General features: G+C 39.3%; 2 protein-coding genes across 11 annotated transcripts; one reads left to right on the top strand and one right to left on the bottom strand.

Annotated features, from left to right (window-relative positions):
- Positions 1-35: 35 nt before the first annotated feature.
- On the bottom strand, positions 36-3065 carry LOC113205892 (protein will die slowly). 4 transcript variants are annotated; one of them, XM_026421681.2, is made up of 9 exons: positions 2912-3065; positions 2185-2294; positions 2003-2099; positions 1755-1918; positions 1584-1673; positions 1372-1511; positions 1055-1286; positions 887-974; positions 36-809 (listed from the first exon to the last, which is right to left on the bottom strand). In XM_026421681.2, the coding sequence occupies exons 2-9, from the start codon at positions 2275-2277 to the stop codon at positions 709-711; spliced, it is 1005 nt and encodes a 334-aa protein (XP_026277466.1). In that variant the 5' UTR covers positions 2278-2294; positions 2912-3065; the 3' UTR covers positions 36-708. The 4 variants fall into 4 exon arrangements, with proteins under 4 accessions (XP_026277466.1, XP_026277465.1, XP_026277467.1 ...); XM_026421680.2 differs by having other exon boundaries at positions 2893-3058; XM_026421682.2 differs by lacking the exon at positions 2912-3065 and adding an exon at positions 2744-2875.
- Positions 3066-3427: 362 nt separating this feature from the next.
- LOC113205882 (bromodomain-containing protein 2) lies at positions 3428-24330 on the top strand. Of its 7 annotated transcripts, none has more exons than XM_026421658.2 (23): positions 3428-3696; positions 5573-5687; positions 5809-5853; positions 6250-6294; positions 6858-7085; positions 7174-8052; positions 8135-8209; positions 8284-8376; positions 8450-8551; positions 8628-8773; positions 8870-9026; positions 9307-9796; positions 9868-10038; positions 11134-11253; positions 11339-11464; positions 15125-15174; positions 15293-15401; positions 15481-15696; positions 16329-16637; positions 20081-20986; positions 21402-21646; positions 21729-22088; positions 22171-24330. In XM_026421658.2, the coding sequence occupies exons 3-23, from the start codon at positions 5818-5820 to the stop codon at positions 22234-22236; spliced, it is 4929 nt and encodes a 1642-aa protein (XP_026277443.1). In that variant the 5' UTR covers positions 3428-3696; positions 5573-5687; positions 5809-5817; the 3' UTR covers positions 22237-24330. The 7 variants fall into 7 exon arrangements, with proteins under 7 accessions (XP_026277443.1, XP_026277446.1, XP_026277445.1 ...); XM_026421661.2 differs by having other exon boundaries at positions 3428-3868; XM_026421660.2 differs by having other exon boundaries at positions 3428-4269.
- The last annotated feature ends 981 nt before the right edge of the window (positions 24331-25311 follow it).

Here is a 25311-nt window from a genome sequence, read left to right as displayed (position 1 = left end):
TTCACACCTAGTTGTATTAATTGTACAGGTCAAGGTCAAAAGCTGGCTCTTTTTTTACTCAGGCTTACAGAATATGTATGTTGACATCACTGGTTGGGCATAGTTTCCCATTGGCAGCACATTGGTGAAACACAAATTAGTTGTGGCAACATAAGAGAATGTAACAAAAACTTTGAAAATGAAGATCTACTTTCATTTCAAGAGAGTTGAACTTATAATTAACCTTAACTGAAAAACACACTCAAAACAGATTTGAGCAGTTGGCAGAGCAAGACTTACTATACACTTAAATACAAAATACATTACATATTAAATTATGTACAAAAGAGAAGTCACAGTACAATTATATTTACAAAAGGAACAAAAGGAAGTAACTCACCATGCCTCCCCATACATTTAACCATAGCAGTTTTAGGGAGGTGTGATAAGTATTTTGTGTAACAGCTAAAAATTTATAAACAAGAGAAATAGAAATCTAGTGGGAAAAGAACTAGAAATAAGACATTTTTCCTATTATTACAAATGGCTTTAATCTGAAAACCAAAATGGTCTGTTAATATGAGTCATTCACGGAGTAAAAATAAAGAAATAAAAAGCTATAATTTCAAAAAGGCTTGCAAGTGTTGATGTTTTCATCAGTCTCAAAATAAGTAAATAGGAGAAGAGCAACACAAGAAATGAAGGAAGTCATAGCATAGCCTTAATGTTTTAAGTATCACTTTTCCACAACTTGATTGTTTTATCGCTCTCAAGAGCTGCTGATGCAATTATGTTCTCAGTTGGATGACAAGTCGTACACAATACAGTATCTGCAAGAAGAGATAAATTTATAGAACCCCATGGAGGACAATTGACAACTATTAAGGATATAATTAAGGTGCCTCACCTGTATGACCCTGGAGTTTCTGAACAACTTCTTTTGTTTGAAGATTCCAAATGTATACCATATTATCTTCAGAGCCAGATACAATCCACTGAGTAACAAAAAGATAAATCTTATTAAATAGGAACTTCCACAGATGCTACATAAGTTACGAATAATATGTGTACAAACCTTTCCTCCTGTGACTGAGAAATTAGCAAATATACAGTACTTTTCATTGCGATGTCCAGTGTAAGTTTTCAGACACTTTCCTTTTGAATAATCCCAAAGCTTAAGAGTATTATCAAGTGTTGCAGCCAGAATATATTTTCCATTAGGAGAAAATTTAACAAATGAGACTGGTGGATTGTCATCATCTATCAAAGTTTTCAAGCATTGGCCAGAAGCTGTATCCCATATTCGACTGTAAAGTAGAGTAATATTTAGAGAAGAACATAATATTTTGAATGGAACTAGACAACAAGGCAGTTGAAAGGTTCAACCCTCACCAAAGGCCGTCATAACTGCTGGAGACAATAAGTGATCCATCCCTATTGAAATGAACAGCACTAACAGGATCAGAATGTGCCGGCAGAGTCTTTAAGCACTTTCCAGTTCTTACATCCCATATTCGAACACTTTCATCAAACTGAAGATACAAAATTAAATGATAGATTATTTAATTCCACAAAGGATACATAACATCTAAATAACAACTTACCGATCCAGAGACTATAAGATTGGATTGAGGATTGAAATTGCAGCAGAAAACATAATTACTATGACCTTTTAGTGTTTTTAAACATTTTCCCTGCAAAAGACAGTTTTCTTAAGTGGTGGATCAAGGCCATAAACAAACATAATAACAAAAATCAACCAGGTAAGGACTTACCGAACTAAGCTCCCAAATCTTTAATGTTTTGTCATCAGATGCACTAACAAGCAATCTGCTGTCGCTTGACCATGCAACATCAGAGATGCCCAGTTTGTGACCAGAAATTGACTTTTCAAATTTTCCATCATAGGCCCCCCAAATTTTTACCAGCTTATCAGCAGCTAAATTAAGAAGGGAATTAAGTTGCAGTAGTTTAAAAGACTTTAGGTCAAATGTTGCACACGAAGTAAAATAGAAACACTTACATGAGCTGGCTAGCCATTCACCATTTGGACTGAATTTAACAGATGACACGGCTTTTGTATGTCCGGCAAGAGTAAACTTCAAACTGTAATTTGGTTTCTGGAAGGAAACAGTGAAGATCAAGTACATTTCCTTACCGTTTTTACTGTTAAAAATGGAGGAATAGAGGGAGTTCCATACTTACAATACTTGCACTAGATGATTTAGCAGACCCTGCAGCAGCTGGAGGTGCTGGTTGTTGCGGTGGATGATTTGTAGCTGGTCCTAGAGGAACCATGGCTGAAAACTTCACTCCTGAAATATAAGGATACATTGCAAGTTATTTAAATTATCAAGGGGCGTGGGGGGAACCAATCTAGAATAAATAACCCAAACACACACAATAGAAAATTGCACTGACTGTGATGTGTTCCTTCATTAGAAAGTGAGGGAGGAAAAAACAGTGGGAGGCAAGTTTTAGATTGGATATCAGTGTTCTTAAAGTTTTTCAGTAGAGTCAAGTGCAATTCAAACGAAACAAATGGAAATGACTAAACAGACATCACTAGGTGTAGGTAGAAAGTGGCTAAGTGGAAATAATGAAGAGTAATTGTAAACAAATCAACTGGATAACTCGAACGTGCAGTATGCCGGTTAGGTTATGTGTTCAGGAGATTGGACGACTTCTCTGTCACCGGTTCTTATCTCCAGGACACAATAAGCTTTGAGATGAGGTCATATTTCTAGAACACCTGAAGACTCACTGCTTAATTGGCGTTTTCCAAAGAGAAAGCGCTTTTAAGGGTGTGAATGAACTAAGGAGACAAGCGTGAAGCAACAACAACGCACCGCACACAGCGAAATCAAACAAACAAATGTCATTGTAAAAAGGCAGTCATACTAAAAAACTTACACCAAAATTTTATTTTCACCTGAATTTGCTTTTCTAACGCCCGGCTCGGTAGAATACTGGTTAAGAGGCTTCAAAAGTGACAAGTTTTGTGTTGATTTTTGAGTTTTCGGTGCTCATAGCCTTGTTGTAGCGTCATCTCCAACAAAACAGCGGCACAGCAGCGCGCTCTACAGCCGAGCGCGGTCGTGATACCCTCGATGCCCTTGCTTGGTAAACTTTTTAGGGCTTGGGGTAAAAACCCAAAGAAATATTACGGGTTGTTGTGATTTGGGGATTCAAATAAGGTGTTTCATCACCTCCTTTATGTCTGTATTGGTGGGAAGCTCTTTTGAAACTATGTTTAATCCATATTGCCCGCTCAACGTTACCCAGCATGCATCTGGGCATTTCAAGTGACTCACGCTTGCTCGGGTACTGACGCTAGTAGACGCTGTGTTCATTAAATGGCCAAAACTCTCTTTTCCTGTCATTTTGCTGTGCTTCAAAGCGGCCATCGGACGACATAATTTTACTAGAAGCGTAAAGACACACATTTGCTCAGAAATAGCGAAGAACTTGCACAATATTGCCCAAAACATTATCAGGGAGGGGTCACGTGACCCGCCTCGACCAATCAGAAGCCCAGAAATTTCAAAGGATTTTTCGCTTCCAACCACCTCAAACAGGCCGTTGGAGTAGCTGCGTAGCCATTGCTGATTGTGCGAGAGAAAGATCGTTGTTTTTTAAATCCGAAATCATCATGTGTAAATATAACCATCCGTCATTTCGGAAGCATTAGCTGAATGCAGCAAACTTCAGATCAGGGTACTGAAATACTATTTTCCCTGAAAGTAAAGGATGTATGATGTTATGTGAATTCTCCCCCCCGAGGACGACTCCCTAGTCAGAAGACGGCGACTGAAGCAGGGGAAAGCTTTACTTAGTGAATTCTGGTTCAAATCTTTTGAAGCCACGCCCACGATCAATGCTAATCGTGGTATGTGTTGTGTAGTGTAATTTAGTGATGAAATTCACCCCCAGACCTATAGTTCTGACGAAAACTCAAAGTGGAAAGGTTCAGTGCCCAAGATTCTGAGTTCTGTTCCTAAGCCTGCCCGCCATGTTGAAGACCGTAGAAGCTCAGTGGTAAAATTTGTCAATTTTACGTAGAAGAAGCTCTCAAATCGCATTTCGTTATGCGAAAATTGTGAGAAGTTTGGTTCGTGTGTCTTTTGAACTATAAATTGTTGTGTATTTTGATCTTGACGTTTGACCATCGTCAAACTCCGAGCTCAACGGGCTTTGAGCCTGGCTAGCTGGCTGGCTTTCTACTCGTCGAGTCTGTTTTTGGGCGTCGGGTGCAGGCAGGACTTGGTTGAATATACCCAGTTTAATTTCGTGAGTATTTTCTAATATCATATCACGGCGGTGGTGTTTACTATCATATGAATCCAGGGTATTGTTTATATCCCCGTTTTCCAATGGGTATTTTGTCCGTAGTAAAGCTTTCTCTCGTCCATTTGCCGTTTTGCTGTTTCCCCAACCTTTGTTTTGTTATTTGGTGAAATTCTGACCAGTTTAAGTGTATTTGTTGATGTAGTACAATTTTCGCGGGTAAACCGACTTCACTCGGAGGGAAAAGAAATCTTATCATATTGTGGTGCAATATCACTCTCTTTGGCTTTAAACAGTTTTCCCCGTTTCTGAGACCTCTATTGTTTGTTCCGAGCGTGAATATTGTGTCGTATAGCAGGTGTTCAGTATGTAATAGGAAGGGAAACTCCTCTTTAATTAAGTTACCAGTGCGAGGTTAGGGCTCCAGACTTCGACCCCCTATTTTCTTTGACCCTAATCTGGGTTTTCCCACCAATTTACCGCGTTTCATGACCCCTGCCAAAGATCAATTTTGAATGTAGTTATATGACTTTGCAAACTCGTTGCTCAGAGTTATGCAGCAGTCACTATCTATTATGAGTGGTCAAACATGGTGTAATGTTATAATTTATGAAATCTGACCCTTCTCTCACACCCTCATTTTTTTTTCCTATTTTTTTCTCCTCATGTTGAAAATTAATGTTGTCAAGCTTCTAGTACTGCCTATATCCAATAAAGGTGCCTATATGTTCTGATTTTGTGTTACAGTATCGTTTTATTTTGTTATCAGATCCAAAAACCTTGCTCCTAAGTCCCTTACTAGATGATCAAATTATACGATTACACATCTTGTTTGTTTACAAACAATCTCAGTTGGGTGTGTCCACTGATGACTAACCTCACTTGTGCATCCCTTGTGAATTGCACTCTTCCTCAGTTTGTACCATTTTTCATATCAATAAATTTAAATTGAACCTATATAATTTTAGTAATTTCTCCTGAAGTACAACTCAGGATTAGGTCACTTTCCCATTTCTACAATGAGGTATTTTTAGTATTGTGTATTTCCAAGTTGATGCTTACTTCTCTAAAAGGCTACAAGTCACTCAACAGTATAAGCTTTTATTTGTGGTACTTTTCTTCAATTCAAAGTTATTTCCCACATTTCAAAAATAAGATCCAATTGATTGCCACATAATTGTTACTTATTTAGTGCTACTTTCCCTGTGATGAGTGGTGTGTTTACCTAAACACTCATCAGACCCACTCTGTAAATCAACCTCCTGTTGAAACAGCCAGTTCATATGCATCTCAACATGTGTTCCAGACTGAGACTCGTCACCACACAGGATGTATGCCAGTGGTGTTGAGTACATTTTGTGTGAACTGGAACCGTGAGGTCTTCGCTGCATATTTTTCTTCTCACCCCAAGTTCTTAACAAGTAAGTGTCCTTTTGCCATTTTTTTGGTAGGTGTTCATGTATAAGATACATTGATCTGTCGAGTTACATTGTTATAACAAGCATGTAGAGTTTGCTATTGAATTTTTTTACTTTTTGACAGGGCCTAACAATGCAGGAGGTGGATGGAATGCCTCAAAACAACGCTGTGAGTATTGCTTCTTTTATCACGTGTTTCATGCTTATTAACTTAACCTTGTGTTTGTGTCCCCTGCATGCCATGCAATGGTGCTCATCATATGTAATAATTGCTTTGCATTGCATCATCTGGGAGGGAATCAGTATCGTTTCTCACCAAAATCATTTTTCAAATGTATTCTGGCAGTCATAATGTACCTTTTACTCAGCTTAATAATACTTTTGAAACTAATTTGTTTTCTGTTCACCTATCTTTAACTTAATGAACATTTGCTGTTCCAAACCTATACCTTAACTAAACTGATGGTACTTGGGTGTGGGTATATCACACCAATGCACTCTCAGCTTCTAGCAAATGCATGATGGTGTGGTCTCTTGGTTAATTTCATCCATTCTTTCTTTTCAGTCTGTCACTAAAGACAGGGAGATACGAATCTGCACAATGGGCAAGGTAAGTTGCATGTTACCCTGTTAAATGGTGTGTTTTCAGCCACAGGAGCTATGCTATTCTAATCTATAGTTGTTTTCTCAATGTTGCTGCTTTCTCATTTAATGTTTGCTTGAAAGCTATATGCTCTCTACTTGCCTTAGTTTTGTGAGGAAAATATCATTGATTGTTGTGTTATGATGAACATTCTCTTTATCATGGGATCTCAGTCTTTGTGATCAATGTGCATGTAACTCCTCCCAAGCCCCTTCACTCATCCCTAGAGTGCTGTAAGCTTAACTTCCAGTCTTGGTTTTCTTGTTATTTTACTGTACATATTTTTGTTTATTTTGTACTTTAACATATATTTGGCATGTCTTTATTTGGTTCATTATGAAGTGTTCCTCAGTTTTAAAACCCCCTCGCACCTCCCCAAAATTTAAATATCTTGGGAACTTTAGAGTCATTAATTTGACAGAAAGTGATGAAACTTCTACGTAAATGACCAAGTGTGGCATTTATTTTCTGTTTTAAATATATTTTACCTAGCTCTAGCTCATCAACTGTTTTATCGTTCTGGTCATCAGGATTCGGGTCCAAGGCCAGAGGTTAGGGAACCTCCACCACGTGAGGAGCCTGATATTGAACCTACCAACGGAGTTGTCCAACCTCCAGTTATTCCACCACCTCATCGCCCCGGCCGAGTCACTAACCAACTTCAGTTCTTACAGAAGATTGTTCTCAAAGCTCTGTTAAAACATCAATTTGCATGGCCTTTCCATCAGCCAGTTGATGCTAAAAAACTAAATTTACCTGTGAGTTTTATTGTAGTTTTATTTATGTTTGGAAATATGTTTCCTGCCCTATATGCATTGCTAAATTCTACTTGTTTCTCAACTTCAGGATTATCACAAAATAATCAAAAGACCTATGGACCTGGGCACTGTAAAGAAACGGCTGGAAAATAACTATTATTGGAGAGGAAAAGAATGCATTGAGGACTTCACCACAATGTTTTCCAACTGCTATATATACAACAAACCTGGGGAGGATGTTGTAGTCATGGCTCAGACCTTAGAGAAACTGTTTCTCACTAAAATGTCAGCCATGCCTAAGGATGAAGTTGAATTGGAAATCCCTACACCGAAGTCAGCAAAAGGAAAGAAAACTTCTGCCCCTCGACCTCCTGGAGCTGTTATGACACCGTCTGCACCTGCAGCTGCTACTCCCCCTCCAGCAGCAGCAATTGCAGCTGCAGCCGTTGTCCCACCCAACATGGCAACACCCAAGCGACCAACCCCAGCTCCCGTCACAAGTTCTGTACCTGCTGTTCTACCAGTCCCAAATTCCATGCATAAAAACACTGTTCCTGGTCCTCCAATCACAAGCACTGCTCCACCAAGGCCTCCTATTGCTACTGGTGCTCCATCCACCATTCCAGGAAGCACTGCTACAACCACAGTACCTACAGCTCTTCCTTCTGGCACGCACAATTCTCTACCTAAGCAAGTTGCCCCACCTCCAACTGGTGCCTACCATCCTCAACCTCCTGTGGGCAATCAAACAATGGCTGTTGTAAGCCCTCAGGTTTTACCTGGGAAGGGTGTGGCGGCACCACAGGTTATACCCCCTGCACAACCTGCCAAAGTCAAAAAGGGAGTTAAAAGAAAGGCTGATACCACCACCCCAACTACAACAGGATTGGATCCTATGTTTACACCAATTGATGCTAAAACTGCTAAAATTAACTCAAGAAGAGAGTCAGGAAGGCAAATTAAGAAGGTAAGGCAGTAGCCTTGTTGTCTACAAGAGAGAACCTTTGTTTAATCTTGTTTATTCATAGTGTGCGCTTCTTTCTCTTTAGCCTCAAAGAACATCAGAAGATGGACTTCCATTCCCTCAAGCATCTTTAACACCTATGCCACATGTTCCTGGCCAAGTATGTTATTCTTAAGGAATAATAAATTTTATCTATGGTTGGCTATGTTCTATCATTTTTTCTATCTTTTACAGGCACCTATGGGCAGCAAATTAAAAGAGAAAATGTCAGAGGGACTTAGGCAGTGCAACGACATTCTCAAGGAACTTTTCGCTAAAAAACATTCTGTTAGTATTTAACTGTTCCTGTGTAGCTGTTGACTATTCACCCACAAGTTTCTAATTCACTTTTCTCTCTTAGGGATATGCATGGCCATTCTACCAACCTGTTAATGCTGAATTGTTGGGCCTACATGATTACCATGATATTATCAAGAAACCTATGGACCTTGGCACTGTTAAGGTAGTTGAGTGACTCTTTAGTGCCAATTCTTTTATTCTAATGTCAACATTTCTAAAAATCAGTTTTATATTTTCAGCATAAAATGGACACGCGTGAATACCGGACACCAACTGAATTTGCCACAGATGTGAGATTAATCTTTAATAATTGTTATAAGTACAACCCTCCTGATCATGATGTTGTGGCAATGGCTAAGAAACTTCAAGATGTTTTTGAATCAAGGTACATAAAGTACATTAGATAAAAAATTGTTCTTAACAATTTCAATTTTGTGAATTTTGTATTTTACTAATAATTTTGGATTATTTTATCATCTAGATATGCTAGAATACCAGCTGAAGCTCGTGGTGCCATTACGCCATCAATGGACAAATCATCATCTAGTGAATCAGAAAGTGGATCTGAATCTTCAAGTGGAGAAGACTCAGATTCTGCTTCTGAGCGGGCTAGAAAAGTTTTGCTGCTGCAGGAACAGGTGAGAAATCTTTCTCTATATGTGGCTATCAGAAGTTCCCATTCCCTTGCATTTGCCAGTTCATGGCACTTCAAAATTAGTGAATTACCAACATACCCTAGTGGCAGAGGTGAGCAATTGTCTGGTGGGTCTTCAAGTCCCAGGAGCGCACGAAAAGCAAGTGAATCGGGACGCCTGCGAACCATCCCGAAACTGCTTGACCTAACTTTGCTCATCTTCGCCTTGTGGAATGAAGTATCTTCTCGGTTGCTTTCATCAACTTTTCTTTGTTTGGTTTCAGCTTCTTGCCATGCAGGAACAAATGAGGAAACTTGTTGAAGAAACTGTTCCCAAGAAGGTCAAAACTAAGAAGCAGCCCAAAGAAAAGAAGAAAGATAGGAAAATGCACATTCTTGGTGATGTTAAAGCAATGGCTATGGCGAGTTACGCCAATGACACAATGGCAGCTAGCATTGCCAATGTAGCAATGGGAGTAGATGTGAAAACGCCCATGGATATAAAACCTGTTATGAATAGATTACCTGGTGGCCCCCCAGTTGTACCTGCACCTAAACCTCCTAAAGCTAAAAGTGCCAGAGGAACTCCTAAAGTTGCTGGGGCTAATGCTCAAGGTGCTAAGAGACCCAAGCAAAATGCGCGTTCTGCCAATTCCAAGAAGAAAGTGGGTGCTGTACTCCCTGCAGCATTTGATTCAGAAGATGAGGACAATGCCAAGCCTATGTCATATGATGAAAAACGGCAGCTAAGTCTGGACATTAACAAACTTCCAGGTACGACCTACCAAATAGCACACTTACGTGCCAGTTTTGTTCAATTTTTTCATTACCTATCTTATTGTTAGGTGATAAACTGGGCCGAGTGGTACACATAATTCAATCTCGGGAACCTTCTCTACGGGACTCCAACCCGGATGAAATAGAAATAGACTTTGAGACTCTGAAGCCATCAACTCTCCGAGAACTCGAAAACTACGTTGCCTCATGCCTCAGGAAAAAGCCACGTAAGGCATACTGTAAGTTTAATAACACCAACCATTGCCCCACCAGTCTGAGTTCACAATAAGGTATTATATTAGTTTTATTACTACCAAATTAACTCACCATGTTAAAAGTCATAATATTGCTTCAAAGAGTTCCCTATCTGTTCATGAACTATTGAAAGTTGCATGGATAATTTGTCATTATTCAGATTTCTTTTTTGTAATTTTCAAACAAGCACAGAGAATTTGAAACTTTGAAATTGCTGCATGTGGCATATGTTGTGCTTAGAGCTAGGTAGGCACTAAAAACCTATGATTGACCTTGCCAATTTGGTAATCCTAGGTGTAGCCACTTTCACTGCTGGCTGTTCCTAGCTTGAACCATGACACTGCATACACACTAACTCCTGAAATGAGTGTGATTCCTCTTGAGTAAGATATCTGTTGGTGTGTGTGTATATATATATTTATTTTGCTTCATTGTAAGCATTCATCATTGTTAAACTAAATTTTCTGTGCCCTGTGTAATTGTTTTTTGTGAGAGACATACAGTATGTTCTATATCAGACTGGAGGCTGGTTGGTGTGGTGTCTGGGCTCAGTGCATGACAGCTCTCGTGGTCGCTACATCTTACATCTGTCATCGCAATAGGCTGTGGTATGGTTGGTGGAGATATACCAGTATTTAGTTTCTTGACTGACACCAAATCCTGGAATCAAATATGAAATCTCCTTCAAACAAAACACAGTTTGTTCTCAATATGCTCATACGATGTGTTCATGCTACCACGAGTTACATCATGGTAATTCATTTCATGAATGTGTCATTCTATGAAATGCCTTACCATGTTGCCCAGACACCATTGGTGGAGGAATGTAGATTTTGGTTTGTTAAGTAGCTCTTAATTTTGGTCAATTTTATCCTACCATCTTTTCTGATTCTGAATTCTTTGCCATTTTCCTGTCTTCTTATTGATGGATGTGAAATCTCAATCACCCCCACTTTCTCCTTGATATCTCACATTTCAAACTGCCTTTTTTTCTCTCATCTTAAAATCTTATAGTAATAAATCTAATCTAATAAGTGTTGTTCAGTGGGCTGTACGGCTTCCTTTGTTCTGTGTTCCAGATAAAAAGGTTTCTGGAAAATCAAAAGATGAGCAGATGGCAGAGAAGAAGCAGGAGTTAGAGAAGCGTTTACAAGATGTGTCAGGGGCGTTAGGTCATCAAAAAAAAGCAATGAAGAAAGGTACGGCAGATATTTCTCTGTTTCCTCAAATACTTTGGCCGTTTGTAACTCTATCTCCTAAATTTTTCTTTTCTTTGTATTTCAGAAGACAGTAAATCAGGAGATGTGGCAGGTCCATCGCAAGCTTCAACGAGTTCGAGCAGCTCTGATTCGGATAGCTCAAGCTCCAGCCTCTCGAGCAGTTCCTCTGATTCGAGCGACTCGGAAGCAGGTTAGCTTAGTCACAGTATTATGATCCCGTCATCACCCTACCACTCTCCCTAATATCCCTTGAAGGGTCTCATGTACAAGTTTAGGATGGTCTGGGTCAACCTTTTCATTGTTTTCTTCTTTTTGCCCTTCCCTCCAGTTTGTTAACATTACTACTGTAATGAAATTTTTAATTTTATTTTTAACTTTTTCGTTTATTTGTGTGAGTGATGCCGAGTACATGTGTGGGTTATTGTGCAATGTTTGCTTGAGATGAAATTGGAGGGATTGTGAGGATTGTGAACCAACACTAGGGTTGGCGGGCTTAAATTAAATGAACTCTTGCTTAAAATGAACTAGATCGTGACTGCAAATATCAATTACAAATCACGGGTTGAAAGCAACACTGACTAACTGTTCTCTCGTCATAGAATATGGCATTAGTCAGATTTTCATATCCTTCTATTCCCAAGCCTTAAACACCACCAGTGCTTCTCTCTCCTTTCTCCCTCCTTCATTTTTTTTTTCTTTTGCGGTTGTGAATGGTAAGCTATGTGAAAGAGGTTAAGTGGTTTATCAAACCTCTATTATTAGTGGCCAAGAGTGCAGAATGTGTGATTTGGGGTCAGCCAGTCATATCATTTCTCCTTCCATATTGGAATTGTGATGAAACATTTTTTTTCTCTCCCAAGACTTTTTTTTCCCCCTATTTTTACTTGATGTCTGTGTCCTGGTGTTTCATTTGTAGAGCAATACAAGGCTTGCAGGCATAGTGTTGTTTTGAGGTGATTGAAAAATGCTGGTCAGTCAGGTGAAGAGGGAACTTCAATCCACAGCAATAGAACGTTGAAGAACAAGTGAGCGAGCAAGGTTTATACTTGCAAAGTTAGCACTGCACAACCTAAATGCTGCAGACAATGTGAATGGTGGCTGGATTGTTTGGGTGTTTGGCAAGCCATTGTTACTGCATTCATACATACAGTAGTACAAAGAAATAAAAAAATCTTTACTGATAGTTGCAAAACTCAATTGCCATACAAATAATATAATAATTTGGTTTGCTACACACCCTTAATGTTGCAATACATTCAGGCTGTTGAACAAATATGCAGGGGTGAGTGAGAGTGATAATATATCAAAATGTTGATAGACTTGCTGGCCTCCAAGCACATTGTTTGCACTCCCTGGCGTGGCGTTGCCATGTTAGTTTGTATGTGTACATATTTTAAAGATGGACATAATATCTTTTTATCAAAGATTACTTTTATTATTATTTGTTGAAAGTTTTCTATGTTTATAATTTGGTCTCTCTCCATTGAAGGAGTTCAACCTCCCTTATCATTATCTTGTCAAACTTATTGTATACTTTAATGTAGAGACTTGATCTCTTTGGGGAAGTTTGTTGTTTTTTCTTGTTTGTTTTTGTTTTTTTTTTGTTTTTTTCCTCCCTCCATTGCCCAGGGGTCAGATAGTATTGGATTGTGCTCTACTTTCTCAAAGTATTTGTCTGCATTTGGCTACTTTTGAAATTTACATATATTTGACTCATTGCACAGGAGTGCTCTGGTTTGTTGTGGATTATAAGGAATGGCAGCGTTTAAACTGCTAGTGTTAATTTGATACTGCTATTTCATTTCTTGCTTTGATTTAGAGGCACATCAGCCTCTTTGATATTGGATCATTCTTTCACTATAGTAGGTCTTTTTAATTCGTCACATAATTTTGATAATTTCCTTTCAAATTGGAAGGAGCCTGTAAACTATCTAGCTGTCAATATTGCAGTTGACATAGAAATTTTCTATCTATTTAATCTTGCTCTCATAAAATATTAGTTGTGGACTGAAAGATGCATAACTGCCAGAGTGGACCAAACCGGCAGACTCTATGGGTTTAAATTTCATGGTGTCATGCCTGTCTTGTTTTGACTACACTGAATCATTTTGGCCAATCAATTTTTATTGTACCTTGGACTAGTCTAAAATGTTAAGGGGCGATTCATTTGAGGTTTGCTATTAATCTCAGTATGTTCATGCAATATTGTCTAAGTCCATTGCTCGCTCACTTGTATATTAATTTTAATTACTAAAATTGTGTGCAAAAGTTTACTAGCACAAACTGACTGGAAATCTCTGATAAGTTGTGATAAAGATTTTAACACTGCCGTTAGGCATGTTGTTCTGCTGCTCCTGCTTCCAGTTGGGTCATTGGATCTCTCTCAGGCTTTCTCTGTGTCCTTTTTCAGAGAAATACCCCTGATTCAGAATGATTCCCTTCCTTGATATGGCATCCCAGCATATTTCAACATGCCTCTTTGTACATAAAAGTTATTTTATAGTTGATTGTATGTAAAACTTTATACTGAAAGCATTAAGAACTTGAGGAACTTGTGCTAGTGTAAATCCTTTTCATTGAGTGTAGCTGTTAGTTCATTCTTTATCTGTGTACATTTTTTATCTAAAGAATCAGGTTTAAACCCAGAAAGAAACTTTGTTGTTTGTATACAGTGATAATGATAAATTTAAACGAAATAAAAAATATAGAATGATTGTACTGTACATGTTTTCTTTGAGTTTGCTGGCTCCTGACTGACCAAATCACCAAATTCTGCACTTTTGGGCGTGTGTGTGTGTGTGTGTCTGTGTGTGATTGAAATAGCCTTTGTGAAGATTGTAAAAAATGTATAACGGCCCATAATATAAACCATTTACCCACTGCCCCCACTTTCTTTTATAAAAGTATATAGTTTTTTCTTCTTTTTTCTTTAGCTCTTATGTACTTTTTTGTTTTGTCTAGTGTTTCTCCTTGCATCATTTTGATTGCTGAATTTGTTTTTGTACTGTCTCTCTTCTTAAAATATCAATGTCCAAAGCTTTCAAAGGGATATCACATTTTCCTTTTTACAGTCTACTTAAGTGATGCATGGATTTGTGGTTTTAGTAATGATGCTGGGTGGCGGGCTAATATTTCTTTCCATCAATGACCTCTAATTTCCTTCAGTGTAGTGTAAGTTTTTATAGCAAAATTCCCATGTAAAACCTTCAATTTTATTTTTTTTCAAATCCTATTGAGAACAAACTAGAATAGTACCTGTCTGGCTTCATTGGCTATTAGTAAACATTTCACTGTTGTCAATCATAGATAATGAGAAGCCAATTTAGTGGCTGGTTGCTTTGACACAAGCTTTTAAATGATGTATCTAAAACAGCACTTTTTGGTTCTTTTGGTCCTAATTGTTTTGTTACTATTAAGGTGTTTTTTTTTTTTTTAAATCTGGGTAGATTACAAATTTTCTTCATGAAAGAGCACGCACACATTCTATACACATGCTATGTATTTCCCTGGCTATTTACCTAGAACAAGATATTCTTCATATATTTGCAGTCAAGGTGACAACTTGGTCAAGTGTTCCACATATTTGAACCTCTGTATCTGATCCACGTTGTCAAGATGTAGTGATGACAACTGAACACAGTTTCACATCAGGCTATCTCTCATGTCATACAAAAATTTTGAACACTGACCTTCAATAAGGGTTTAGGAACATAATCTTAAAGAAATGGGTAAAAAGGGAATACAATGATAAGGTTGTTTGTAATTATGCTGTGCATCATTCAAGAGTCTCCACTTTTATCCCTCAAAGAAAGACAGGTAAAAAGATAGAGAACTATTATTAATGTTGCAGGAGAAAGAAAACGGAAAAAGAAGAAAAGCCGTTCTGGAGGAAATGATGAGGTTTGTAGACGTTTTTAAAATTATCTTTTTATATTTGATTTGCATTTATCTTGAGATTTTTTCCAGTATGTTGATTTAGTCCAAAATAGTACATAAATTCCATTGCATAAAATTTCAGCCGAACACTGCTTCTATCCCTCCATCATCTGGTCCAGTCCCCACCTTAACAATGACTACATCTGGAACAATTGTCAACAAAACCCAGCCTACTGTCTCCACACCTTCAGGTATGGTTTTGCAGGAAATGAATTAGCCTATGGGTATTTATGGATCATGGATTCAAATTTATTGATGTGTGGTTCACAGCTGTTCCTCCCTCCCCTGCAACTCCCTCTAACGTGGCCTCTGCAGCTACAAATATGGTGCCATCTCAACCCCCTGCCTCCACACCCCAGCAACAACAACAAATGGTGCAAAACCAGCCTGTACAGCAGCTCATGCAACCTCAGCAACCCCAGCAACCTCAACACAATATGCTCAATTCATCTCAAGCCCCTCAACAACCTCATGGAATGAATAAAGGTAAGATTTGATCATCTATTGATGGGTCTGGAGTTTTGCATACGATTTGACCTTCATGTATTGATGGGTCCTAAGTGATGCATAATTACTGTAGTTTGCATGTTGACAACAGCAGTTGAATCACTTGTGATTGGACCCTGGAACTTCAATCCCATTGTTTTTGCTTGTGATGTTTGTTGTGGGTGTTATGGGTGTCTGACACATAATAATAGTATTGGTTGATTTTGTGTCCGTCACAATTGATTCACAGTGTCAATGTCATCTTACATGTTTGTATGTGTGTTCTATGCTCACATGAATGTTTGCTAACATTCTATCACTGATAAACCATCAGTGTAGGTCTCTGCTTGCCTGCTGTATAAGGCTGGAAAGGCTTAAATCCAAAAATCCACTAAAATCAGGAAAGGTTTGCTCAATAGTTTGGTGCCACAAAGAATATGTTGTTGCCCCTTGCTTTATCCAAATCAATCATCCTTGGGGTCTCTTCCAAACTGTACATTAAGGTATTCATTTGAGAAATTTAAGAAAATACCAAATCCGTGCATAAAATGTAGGTTGCGCCTGTGACGAGCTGTATGTGTAGGTCTGCATAGCTCTGCGTAGGTTCTGATGTGTGAGGTTGTCTGACTCAGGCCTGCCAGCAAGCCACGCAGCAAGCCACGGGCTCAGTCAGCCTCCTCAAGCTGCTAGGCCCGGCCGGCACCCCGGCGCGGCTGTACCCCCTCCGGCCTCCGTGCCTCAGGCGCCGCCTGTGCCCGCGGCGGCCCCCCAGGCGCCCGCTCAGGCGCCCCCTCAGGCCAGGCGCTCTTCTCAGCGCCCCTCCGCAGGCGCAAGTGGCGTCCCGGCCGCTGGGCCCGCCGGGCCGGCGCCCAGCCTAGGTCCTGCCCCTCAGGGCGCACAGGCTCACCCCGCCAACATCTTTCATCCCACCGTAGATGCTGGTACGTGGCGCATTTTGGCCACCGGTGTCCAGTAGTGAATCTTGCAATGGGGGCTGTCTGTGAGCTGCTGGAATGTAAAGCCTTGACGAAAAGAAAGTGATATTTTTCGATTTGGGGGGAGATTTTGAAATATAGAAAAAAGAGAAATTGTACTCATATATAAACGTATAAAAAATTATTTTGACTTTTTTTTTTTGTATTGAAACTATTAAAAAAAATATTACTAATATCAAGGACTTACAACTTCAGTGGGCCATAAAATTAATATTGTCTCTTCCATATCTCAATCACACTGTCAATTCCTGTCTGACAATAACGCTTTTATTCTGGATGAAAAGTGACGAGCCTTTCTGTTCCCAATTTCTCATGGTCATTTATGCCAATTTTCATTGTCTGGTATCATCTCATACCTAAAACCTACTGTCTACAGTCTTCTTCAAACAGCAACTATTTTCTGGTTGTGGACGTAAAACATTTCGAGGACTTGCATGCAATCTTTGTGGAGGACACGCTTTCATTTCCCAATGTGTGTTGAATAATGTGTGTGAAGTGGGACTGTAGTTTTAGCCTCTCTGACTCTGTCTCAATTCTCTTGAGTATGCTATTTAGCAGCCATGTTTGAAAAGGGTCAAGTTGTATGAATGCGATGGTGTGGTTCTCTGTTCAGATCTAATTATTTTATTTTCCCTTTTGATTTTTAGTTTAATTTACACTTTGGTGTAAATACTGAGTTTTCAAGTTGAGGTTTTGTAGGGTGAGGGAAGAGATCCTATATAATGCAGACCAAACAGGCAAAAATTCCCATTATTAGGTTTACAAACTATAACATCATATACAAGCCTCTAGAAGAATTATTCTGGATCAATATTGCTTTCTTTTATTTTTCATCTTGGTCAGAAAGTGTAGGTCTAGAAAGAGCTCATGTTGTGTAATGCTCTGCATGATTCATGGGTACTTAATACCCTACAGTATATGCATCATTAAAAACTTAACTCAACTATATTTTGCTTTTGTCTCTTTTTTTTAGGATTTCATATTTTCTAATCTTCAATTGGTTGACGGTATTTGAAATTTTGTCTTTGGTCAAGGTCTATTCCAGAACAGTGATTGGTATTTAAAAAACGAACAGTTGTGGTGAAAGATTTGTGCTTACTTTGAATTAGCCCTTTTCAATTCGGCTTTTCAGGAAAGCTAAGATGTATTTGCAGATTTCTGATCATTGCTGTTTTTCAGTTATGGTTCTGAGAACAATTCATCTCAGAGATCTCAGAGTATAAATTGATTAAGATGCTTGTCACTTCAGAAATTTTTAAACATGTTGGATATTGTTTTCTTTTGTTTTCCTTACTGGACTCAAAAGATAGGTATGTATTCCTTAACAATCTTTTGTGTGATGGTTTCCCTTGTTTAGCTTGACACAAGGGACCTAAATGTCGCGATTTGTCACAACAGAAGTAGTTAAATGTTCATACGTCATTTGTAAGCACTTTTCTGTTTTGTTAGTGGTTTCCTAATGCAAGGAATATTTGTTATGATTTACATTACTTAAAGGAGCTCTGAATTGGGTCGTCCAGAGCGCACTCGTTGATTTGACCTGAGCAATGGTTTTTAAAATTTTAAATGCACACTGGCTTTAATCTGTAAGTGGCAGTCCGTTTTGCAAAGACTTATGTAACTTTTCAATCAATTTAGCAAATGTTTGTTTTGGAACTTCAAGAGTAAGTAAATCATAGCAGTCCATGCCTTGGATTACACTTATTATTTTTCTTTTGTTCTTTTTTGTTTTATTTTACTAAAAACAGTTTTTAATTATGATTTCTGGCCCTCTAGTCAGTATGGTTCAGATGTTCAAGTTCAATTTGTGCATAATATCATTTATTATCTATTTGTGCTTATTGCCAAACAATCACCCAAGACTTTCTGCTACTTTCATTAGAAATTTCAAAGCTAAGTGAGGCATATTTATTTTGAGCACAAAATTCGCATTTGTGCACTTGAAGCTTTGGAAGCATGGAGGATATACACTAATGCCGAGACGCGTCTGACTAGAGCATCTAAAAAACCACGGCAGCAATTTACTAGGGGAATGTCAAATTATATCAGAAAATCTAATCCGTCTGTATCAGTCATACTTTTTCAACCTGGAGTAAAACAACATTCATACCTAGTGTTACTCTGAACAACAGACAAGTGCCAGTGTTTCTTGTGTAGTCCGTTAAATATGTTAAATGCACGGCTGTGTTGTCATTTGGTGTGCAAATCAGATGAATTTTGGCAAGCTTCTGTTAATTTGAATGCTAATTGCTTGAGATAGAGCTGGTGCCATCTTTGGTCAAGAAGTTTTGCTTGTTTGAAGTTACTCAGAACTACACCAATAACAGTCTGATTGGAAACAATTAAATGTAAACACTTGAGGCTAACTGTTGTTTGATAAAGTTATAGTTTACACAGTGAAAAGGAGAAATAACACTGGCTGAATCATAAATGTGGGCAGTGGAAGTGGGACAAGAATCTTTGTTTGCAGTTTAGCTTTACACTTTTGGTTGTCTTCTTTTTTTTCTTTTTTTTAAATACTATATTGATAGTGGTAGGAATAGACTTTTGGTCAGCAAATTGTTACTTTATTGCATGCCTCAATGCAGTATTTCCTCAGTTGAGCAATACATACAATTGTTCTGCTTGCTTGCCAGTTAAAGTTAAATGTTATTCTGAGTCTAGTATGATCATACACGCGGCCATAAAAATGGATTTTCCTTGCAAAATTAAAAATTTCTTCTACATCTAGGATTGCATTCATCTTAAGTTTTATGTTAGTTCAGTCTAGTCCAGTTTGAAACTTTTCTATGTATGTTTTGCTCAAGTGCAAATATTGTCATTTGGGTATTTGATTTTCACTGTTTGAGTGTGCTCCTGGGAGTGACTGAAAAGAGAATTTGTTGCCCTTTGCTTCTTAACCCTTTCAGACATGGTGTGCTGTAGCATGACTACCAAACCAATGCTTTCTTTCCTCTCTTCTACCTCTTCTCGCTCTTCTGTCATATTTCTTTCGGGTCATGGTGTGTGAAGTCCTGTACAGATTGTTGTGTAACCTAGTTTGCTTGAGCTAGTCTATGTTCTAGGATGTAGCTCCAAAAGGGCTCAAAGTTTTTTTTTCTTAGCTTGCCCCTTAAATGCTTTTCAATGTAATTTAATGTTTATTTTGCTCCCCATTGAAAAAAAAGAGTCATTTTTGAATTAACAAGTCCCAAATTCTAAAGGTCACTCTCCTGTCAAACGTAACATTTCTGTTCTCTAATTTTCTGTGTGCTCTTCTCAGACTGGTTCACTTACATCAGCCCGCCAGGGTCGAGTGCCAGTGTTTGGGAGGGTACTGCCATGCACTCTCCCGTGCAGTTGTCTTGTGTGTGGTCGCAGCGGTTGACGTTTGGGTTTATGTTGTACAGGAGCCTTGCTGGGGCTGAGCAACGAGCCCTTAAAGAGCGATCCTGAGGGACCGCACGCGACAGCAGCGGCGCTGTCGCAGCCTCACCTGGGGCACCCCAACCAGCACCTCCCCCACCACCATCCCCTCGGACACCTACCCCCCATGGCTCCCCTGGGACCAATGGGCCCCAGCCCCATGGGTCACATGGGCCCAAGTCCCATGTCGACGGGCACACCCACCATGATGGGCCCCGGCCTGACGACCAGCCTGGCCACCAGCATGGCGAGCATGGCGGGCCTGGCGAGCAGCATGCCCGGCCCCACCCCGACGCCACCCCCAACCCCCGCGCTCCAGGCGGGACCGGCCCTTGGAGTACCCCTTGGCCAGGGCTCTCACCAGGGTTCCCACCAGGGCTCCCACCAGGGCTCCCACCAGGGCTCTCACCAGGGCTCCCACCAGTCCTCCCACCAGGGCTCCCACCAGGGCTCCCACCAGGGCTCTCACCAGGGCTCTCACCAGGTATCCCACCAGGGCTCCCACCAGGGTTCCCACCAGGGTTCGCACCAGGGTTCGCACCAGGGTTCGCACCAGGGTTCCCTCCAGAGCTCCCAACAGGGCTCCCACCAGGGATCTCACCAGGGCTCCCACCAGAGCTCTCACCAGGGCTCCCACCAAGGATCCCACCCCGCACTCCCCCCTCCCATGTCCATGGGCCACAGCCACAGCAATGGCTACTCCCCCATGCCCCCCTCCAACATGAAGATGGAGACTGGCCTCCCTCTTACGAGCAACGGCAACAACTCTTCGGGAGGGCCCGGCCCGGCCCCCATGCCAACCGGAATGCCGTCGGTCTTCGACCCTCCCAGTCCGGACATCAAGCGAGAGGACATGTCTCATGGAGCCCCTCACAAAAATATTAACGACAGTAAGCATTTTGTAGCTTCTTTTCCTTACTCCCGTGATTGTGGTCTTTCGGAACTGTATCCTTGTTTAAACCGTTTTTGGAGTAGATTGTGTTTAGTTTTATGTAAATTCTTGTTCTGTGTGTGTACCTTTGTGGTATGTGTTTCACCTGACCTATTATTTTCAACACAACTATTAACCGTCTACTAACCAAATGCTTTAAGATGTAGCTTTTTTCGTGTCTGAAAAGTAGATGATTTTTACATGCATATGTTAATTTTTTTTCCACATTATAGTTCACTTTCTTGTTTGTTCAGAAAATCAAAGAGCTACTTATTGATATTGTTCCTCCATTGACACAATTATGGCCATTATCAAGCCTGCTAAAATGCATTATACTGCTTTATCTAAATTAATCAATTGTTCAACTGTTTCAGATTCCTTGAATCACAACTCATTACCTTACATGGAACGAACAATTACACCACCTGATATGAACAACTCTAAACCTCCAGCAGTAGCCAACTTTGCTTCAGCCTTCAAAAGTAAAGACCTTAAAAATGCCAGTTCTTGGTCTTCTCTAGCACAATCATCATCTCCTCAAAATGCTATGTTGGCTGCAAACCGATCTGCCGACGTATTTCAGGCTTTCAAGAAACAGGCAAAACAAAATTCGGACAGGGTACGATTTTACACTCAAATTACCATACTAAAAACTTTATATTGTAGGAGAAAAAATGTCAATTTTGACTCTTGGTTTTCAGCAAAGGGCCATCCAAGAGCAGCAAGAGATCCGTAGACAACAAAAAGAGCTGGCTGAGAAGGAACGTATTCGTCAGGAAAATGAACGCAGACGAGGGAAGGAAGAGGAGGAGGCTCTTGAGAAAGCTAGAAAAAGCACTGCGGAGCATATTCTCAGTCAGTCAACAGCTGTTGCCAGTGCTGCACCATCCATTAATAATCCACTTCAGTCTCATACTCCGCCTACCAGAGTTGAGGAGGTGAAAATGGTGAATGACTCCTCAATGAGCCTGTCCCCTGGCAATTCCTACAACATGGATAATGCTGTAGCAGAAAGAGAGAGACAACGGAAAAGGGAGCAGGAGAGGAGAAGGAGGGAAGCGGTGAGTAAAATGGAACTATACTTGATACTAGTTTGAATATCAAAGCCTTCAAGAAGCTAATTTTTTTGTTTATGTCTCTCAGATGGCTGGGCAGATCGATATGAACAAGCAGAGTGAACTGATGGCTGCTTTTGAAGAATCCCTTTAATAAAGACTGCAAATAGGAAAAAAAATGAATGAAAAAGGTGGAGTGTGAAGTGATGTGATTTCATGAATGTGATGTGATGTTGTGGTGATATGTAACTCTTGATCACAAACACAGTTTTTATTATTATCTAATGCATTGGAGTAATCAACAATTCCACTCATAGATATACCTCATATCTATGCGACAGTGAAGTGAAGTGTTGTTTACAGTGGTATCAAGAGTCTTTTTTTTTTTTTCCCTAGATATTAGACTGTGTGCACTAGTACAATGAAAATCTTGTTATTCTAGGATTTAATCACAAAAGTAAACTTAATGTGAAAAGTTTATAAGAACTGACATTACTGGATGGATCTAGTTACTCCCAATTGGGAATTGTTTGTATCATTGTAATCTATATTTTGTAAATAGTCACCATTTGAATTGTAAGTTATTGTAGTAAATCAATCAATCCTTCCTGCTGCTCTCCATCAATTTGTGTACAGCCTAATCCTCACTGTTAATAAAAAGCAGTAATAATTCTTTTTGTCAAAGGCTCTAAATTGAGGTTCATCCCCTTTTATATAATAAAAATGAAAAATTTTAAAAATATTTTTATTGTTTATGTTAGGGTATTATGTAGTAGCTCACATTTCATTGGATAAGCAATATTTGATAGCATGTGACGTTAACTGTAAGCGTGGACATATTCTCATTTAAGCTAATCAGATAGACATGTTAGCTTAAATGGGGATTTGCATCACCATAATGCAGTCTTGTTCTCTCTGACGCAAGGAAATAATGAAATATTTAAACAAGATCATGTACACATTTACATTAAATGTTTTTATTTCCATTTCTAGTTACATTCATTTGCATGTAATAATAAACATATGTTTATAACTAGGTATGTTCTATAATATTAGAAAATGTGTCTGATAAGTGTTGTTTGGTGAGTATTTCATGTTAGTTATTGAGATTTTGAGTGAAGGTAAAAATATACATCTCTATGAAAAAATAACAATTTTTAAATAAAAAAACGTAGTGACAAAATCAATTAAAAATGTTAAATATATGCTACAAGTATATGTTACTCAGCATCTATTTACCTGAGCTTAATCCAGGAAATGTAAAATAATTGTTTTTACAAAATTCTGTTAAAGTGCACATTTTCACTTTAAAACATTTAAATCAAGTACTTTGTGCAGTGTTCTTATGGTTACATTAATCATTTGACGAGGCTCTGCGATATTTTACTCATCAACTTTCCATTGCCTCTTTACCTCTCATGCTTTAGCGCAGGACTGACTTTTTGTAAAGAGAGAGAGAGGCGGGCTTCCTTGCTGCATTGGAGATGACAGGCTCGCCCCATGGTGTACCTATGGTTTTGAGTGACATGCTGAAGTATTGGTACCAATTTGTATGATGTGTTTCTTGAGTCATTTATGTTAAGAAAGCTTTGGTTTCTGCTTTATATCCTGTCCTATAAATTATCTGAAATTAAGTACAAGGTAGAAGTGTTGGATATTGAAGTTGAATCTTAGTTATTATGATGTTGGGTTGACTCAAAGATTGCACACTTTTATGTTCTCAATCAAAATTAATTTAGTTGTTAGATGAGATGTGTAGGCTGCCTCAAATTGAGAAATCAACCACATACAATGCAAGGCAGGTCTAGGATCTCTTTATTACTATTTGGAACCGCATTGCTATTTATTTGGTTGATACAGTTGACGGGAGATTGTGGCTTTGATCATACTTGTTGGTTTCGCTGTCACAGCAACTGTGTATTTCTTGTTTTATTGTTTGTATAGAAAACATTGTACAATTTTTCTTTGTTTTATAGAAAGAAATGGTAAATCTAGTTTTGTATTGTACTTGTTTGTTTTTGTATGAACGTTTTATGTTCGCGCATCATGTGCTTATTGGGCAGACTACTGCGTGCTGGAGTAAATCACTTGGAATAATTATTATGTGCTGCTTGTTATCTTTTCATTTCAGTTTGAGGTACATTTTTTTTAAAAAAAGAAAAAGAAATTGCTCTTTCTGAAGAAAAAAGTAAGCCCCAATACCATTCTTAAAGAACCATTTATTAAACAATTTACTTGATAAACCTGACTTATTAAGTATTTTCTCATCCTTGATCCTTTTGAGAGCTGGTAATCCACAGCATCACATATTCTAACCCTGTCAGACTAGATTAGTTGGCAGAGGCACTTGAAAAGAGGTCATTTACTTTTAAAAGTTCGTGACAAATTCTTCTCCTTCTAACTCATTTCACTTAATTTTATTCTCCTCTTTCCTTTTCAAATATTTCAGAGTGGAACTTGAGTATTTTTTTGAGACGGCTCCGATTGTCCGAAGCTCATTTGTCCGAACCTAATTTATCTATTTTAGTAAATAAAATGAGTAAAGTAGTTAATTTCATTATGTTATTTCATTTAGTGGCAGTTGTTGAAATAAGAGCTAAATCAGGTACAGACACCATCAGGAGGGCAAACTAGGTGCCTAACTGCAGTTTCGGGCCTGGAAAAGGGTAAATGAAATGACTTACTCTATTTCACTGACATAAACAAATTAACTTATTTTTGAACAAGCCTTGGTTCGTGGATCGGCTACGGCTCTCGGATCTGGGGCTGTCCAAATACGAAAAGGTTTGGCCGACCGACCGTCAACCTCGGAACGACCAGGACGACTGAAATATCGTGTTCGGGGATTTTCTCGCACGCTGAGCCCAAATCTGGTAGTGCCGATGTCTTCCGGGCCCCCGGGTACGTCATTAGGGACCTCCCGAGCACGCCGATGACACTCCCACGACAAATACGATTCGGCTCCAAACGTCGTGTACACACGGGCTGGTGCATATTTCTTAAAAGTCGCCAAATATAATTACTATTAATAGCAAATCGCCCATAATAGTTTATTATCCTGATCATTTCATTATTGTCACATGGCACTTCCCTGGCGTTGCCGCCTGGAGCCACACAACGATGCGCGGGACGGGAAGCATCCCCACAGGATCACATTCTGGACAAGCGAGGCGGGATTGCCTACCCCAGGAAAGAATCACATCCCGTGACCACGATATGTCGGTGAGTA

The sequence above is a fragment of the Frankliniella occidentalis genome, unplaced genomic scaffold, assembly GCF_000697945.3.
Source record: "Frankliniella occidentalis isolate FOCC.00 unplaced genomic scaffold, Focc_3.1 Scaffold88, whole genome shotgun sequence".
NCBI classification, from domain to species: Eukaryota; Metazoa; Arthropoda; class Insecta; order Thysanoptera; family Thripidae; genus Frankliniella; species Frankliniella occidentalis.
The sequence above is the reverse complement of the archived record's forward strand: the minus strand, read 5'-3'. Positions and strand labels throughout refer to the sequence as shown.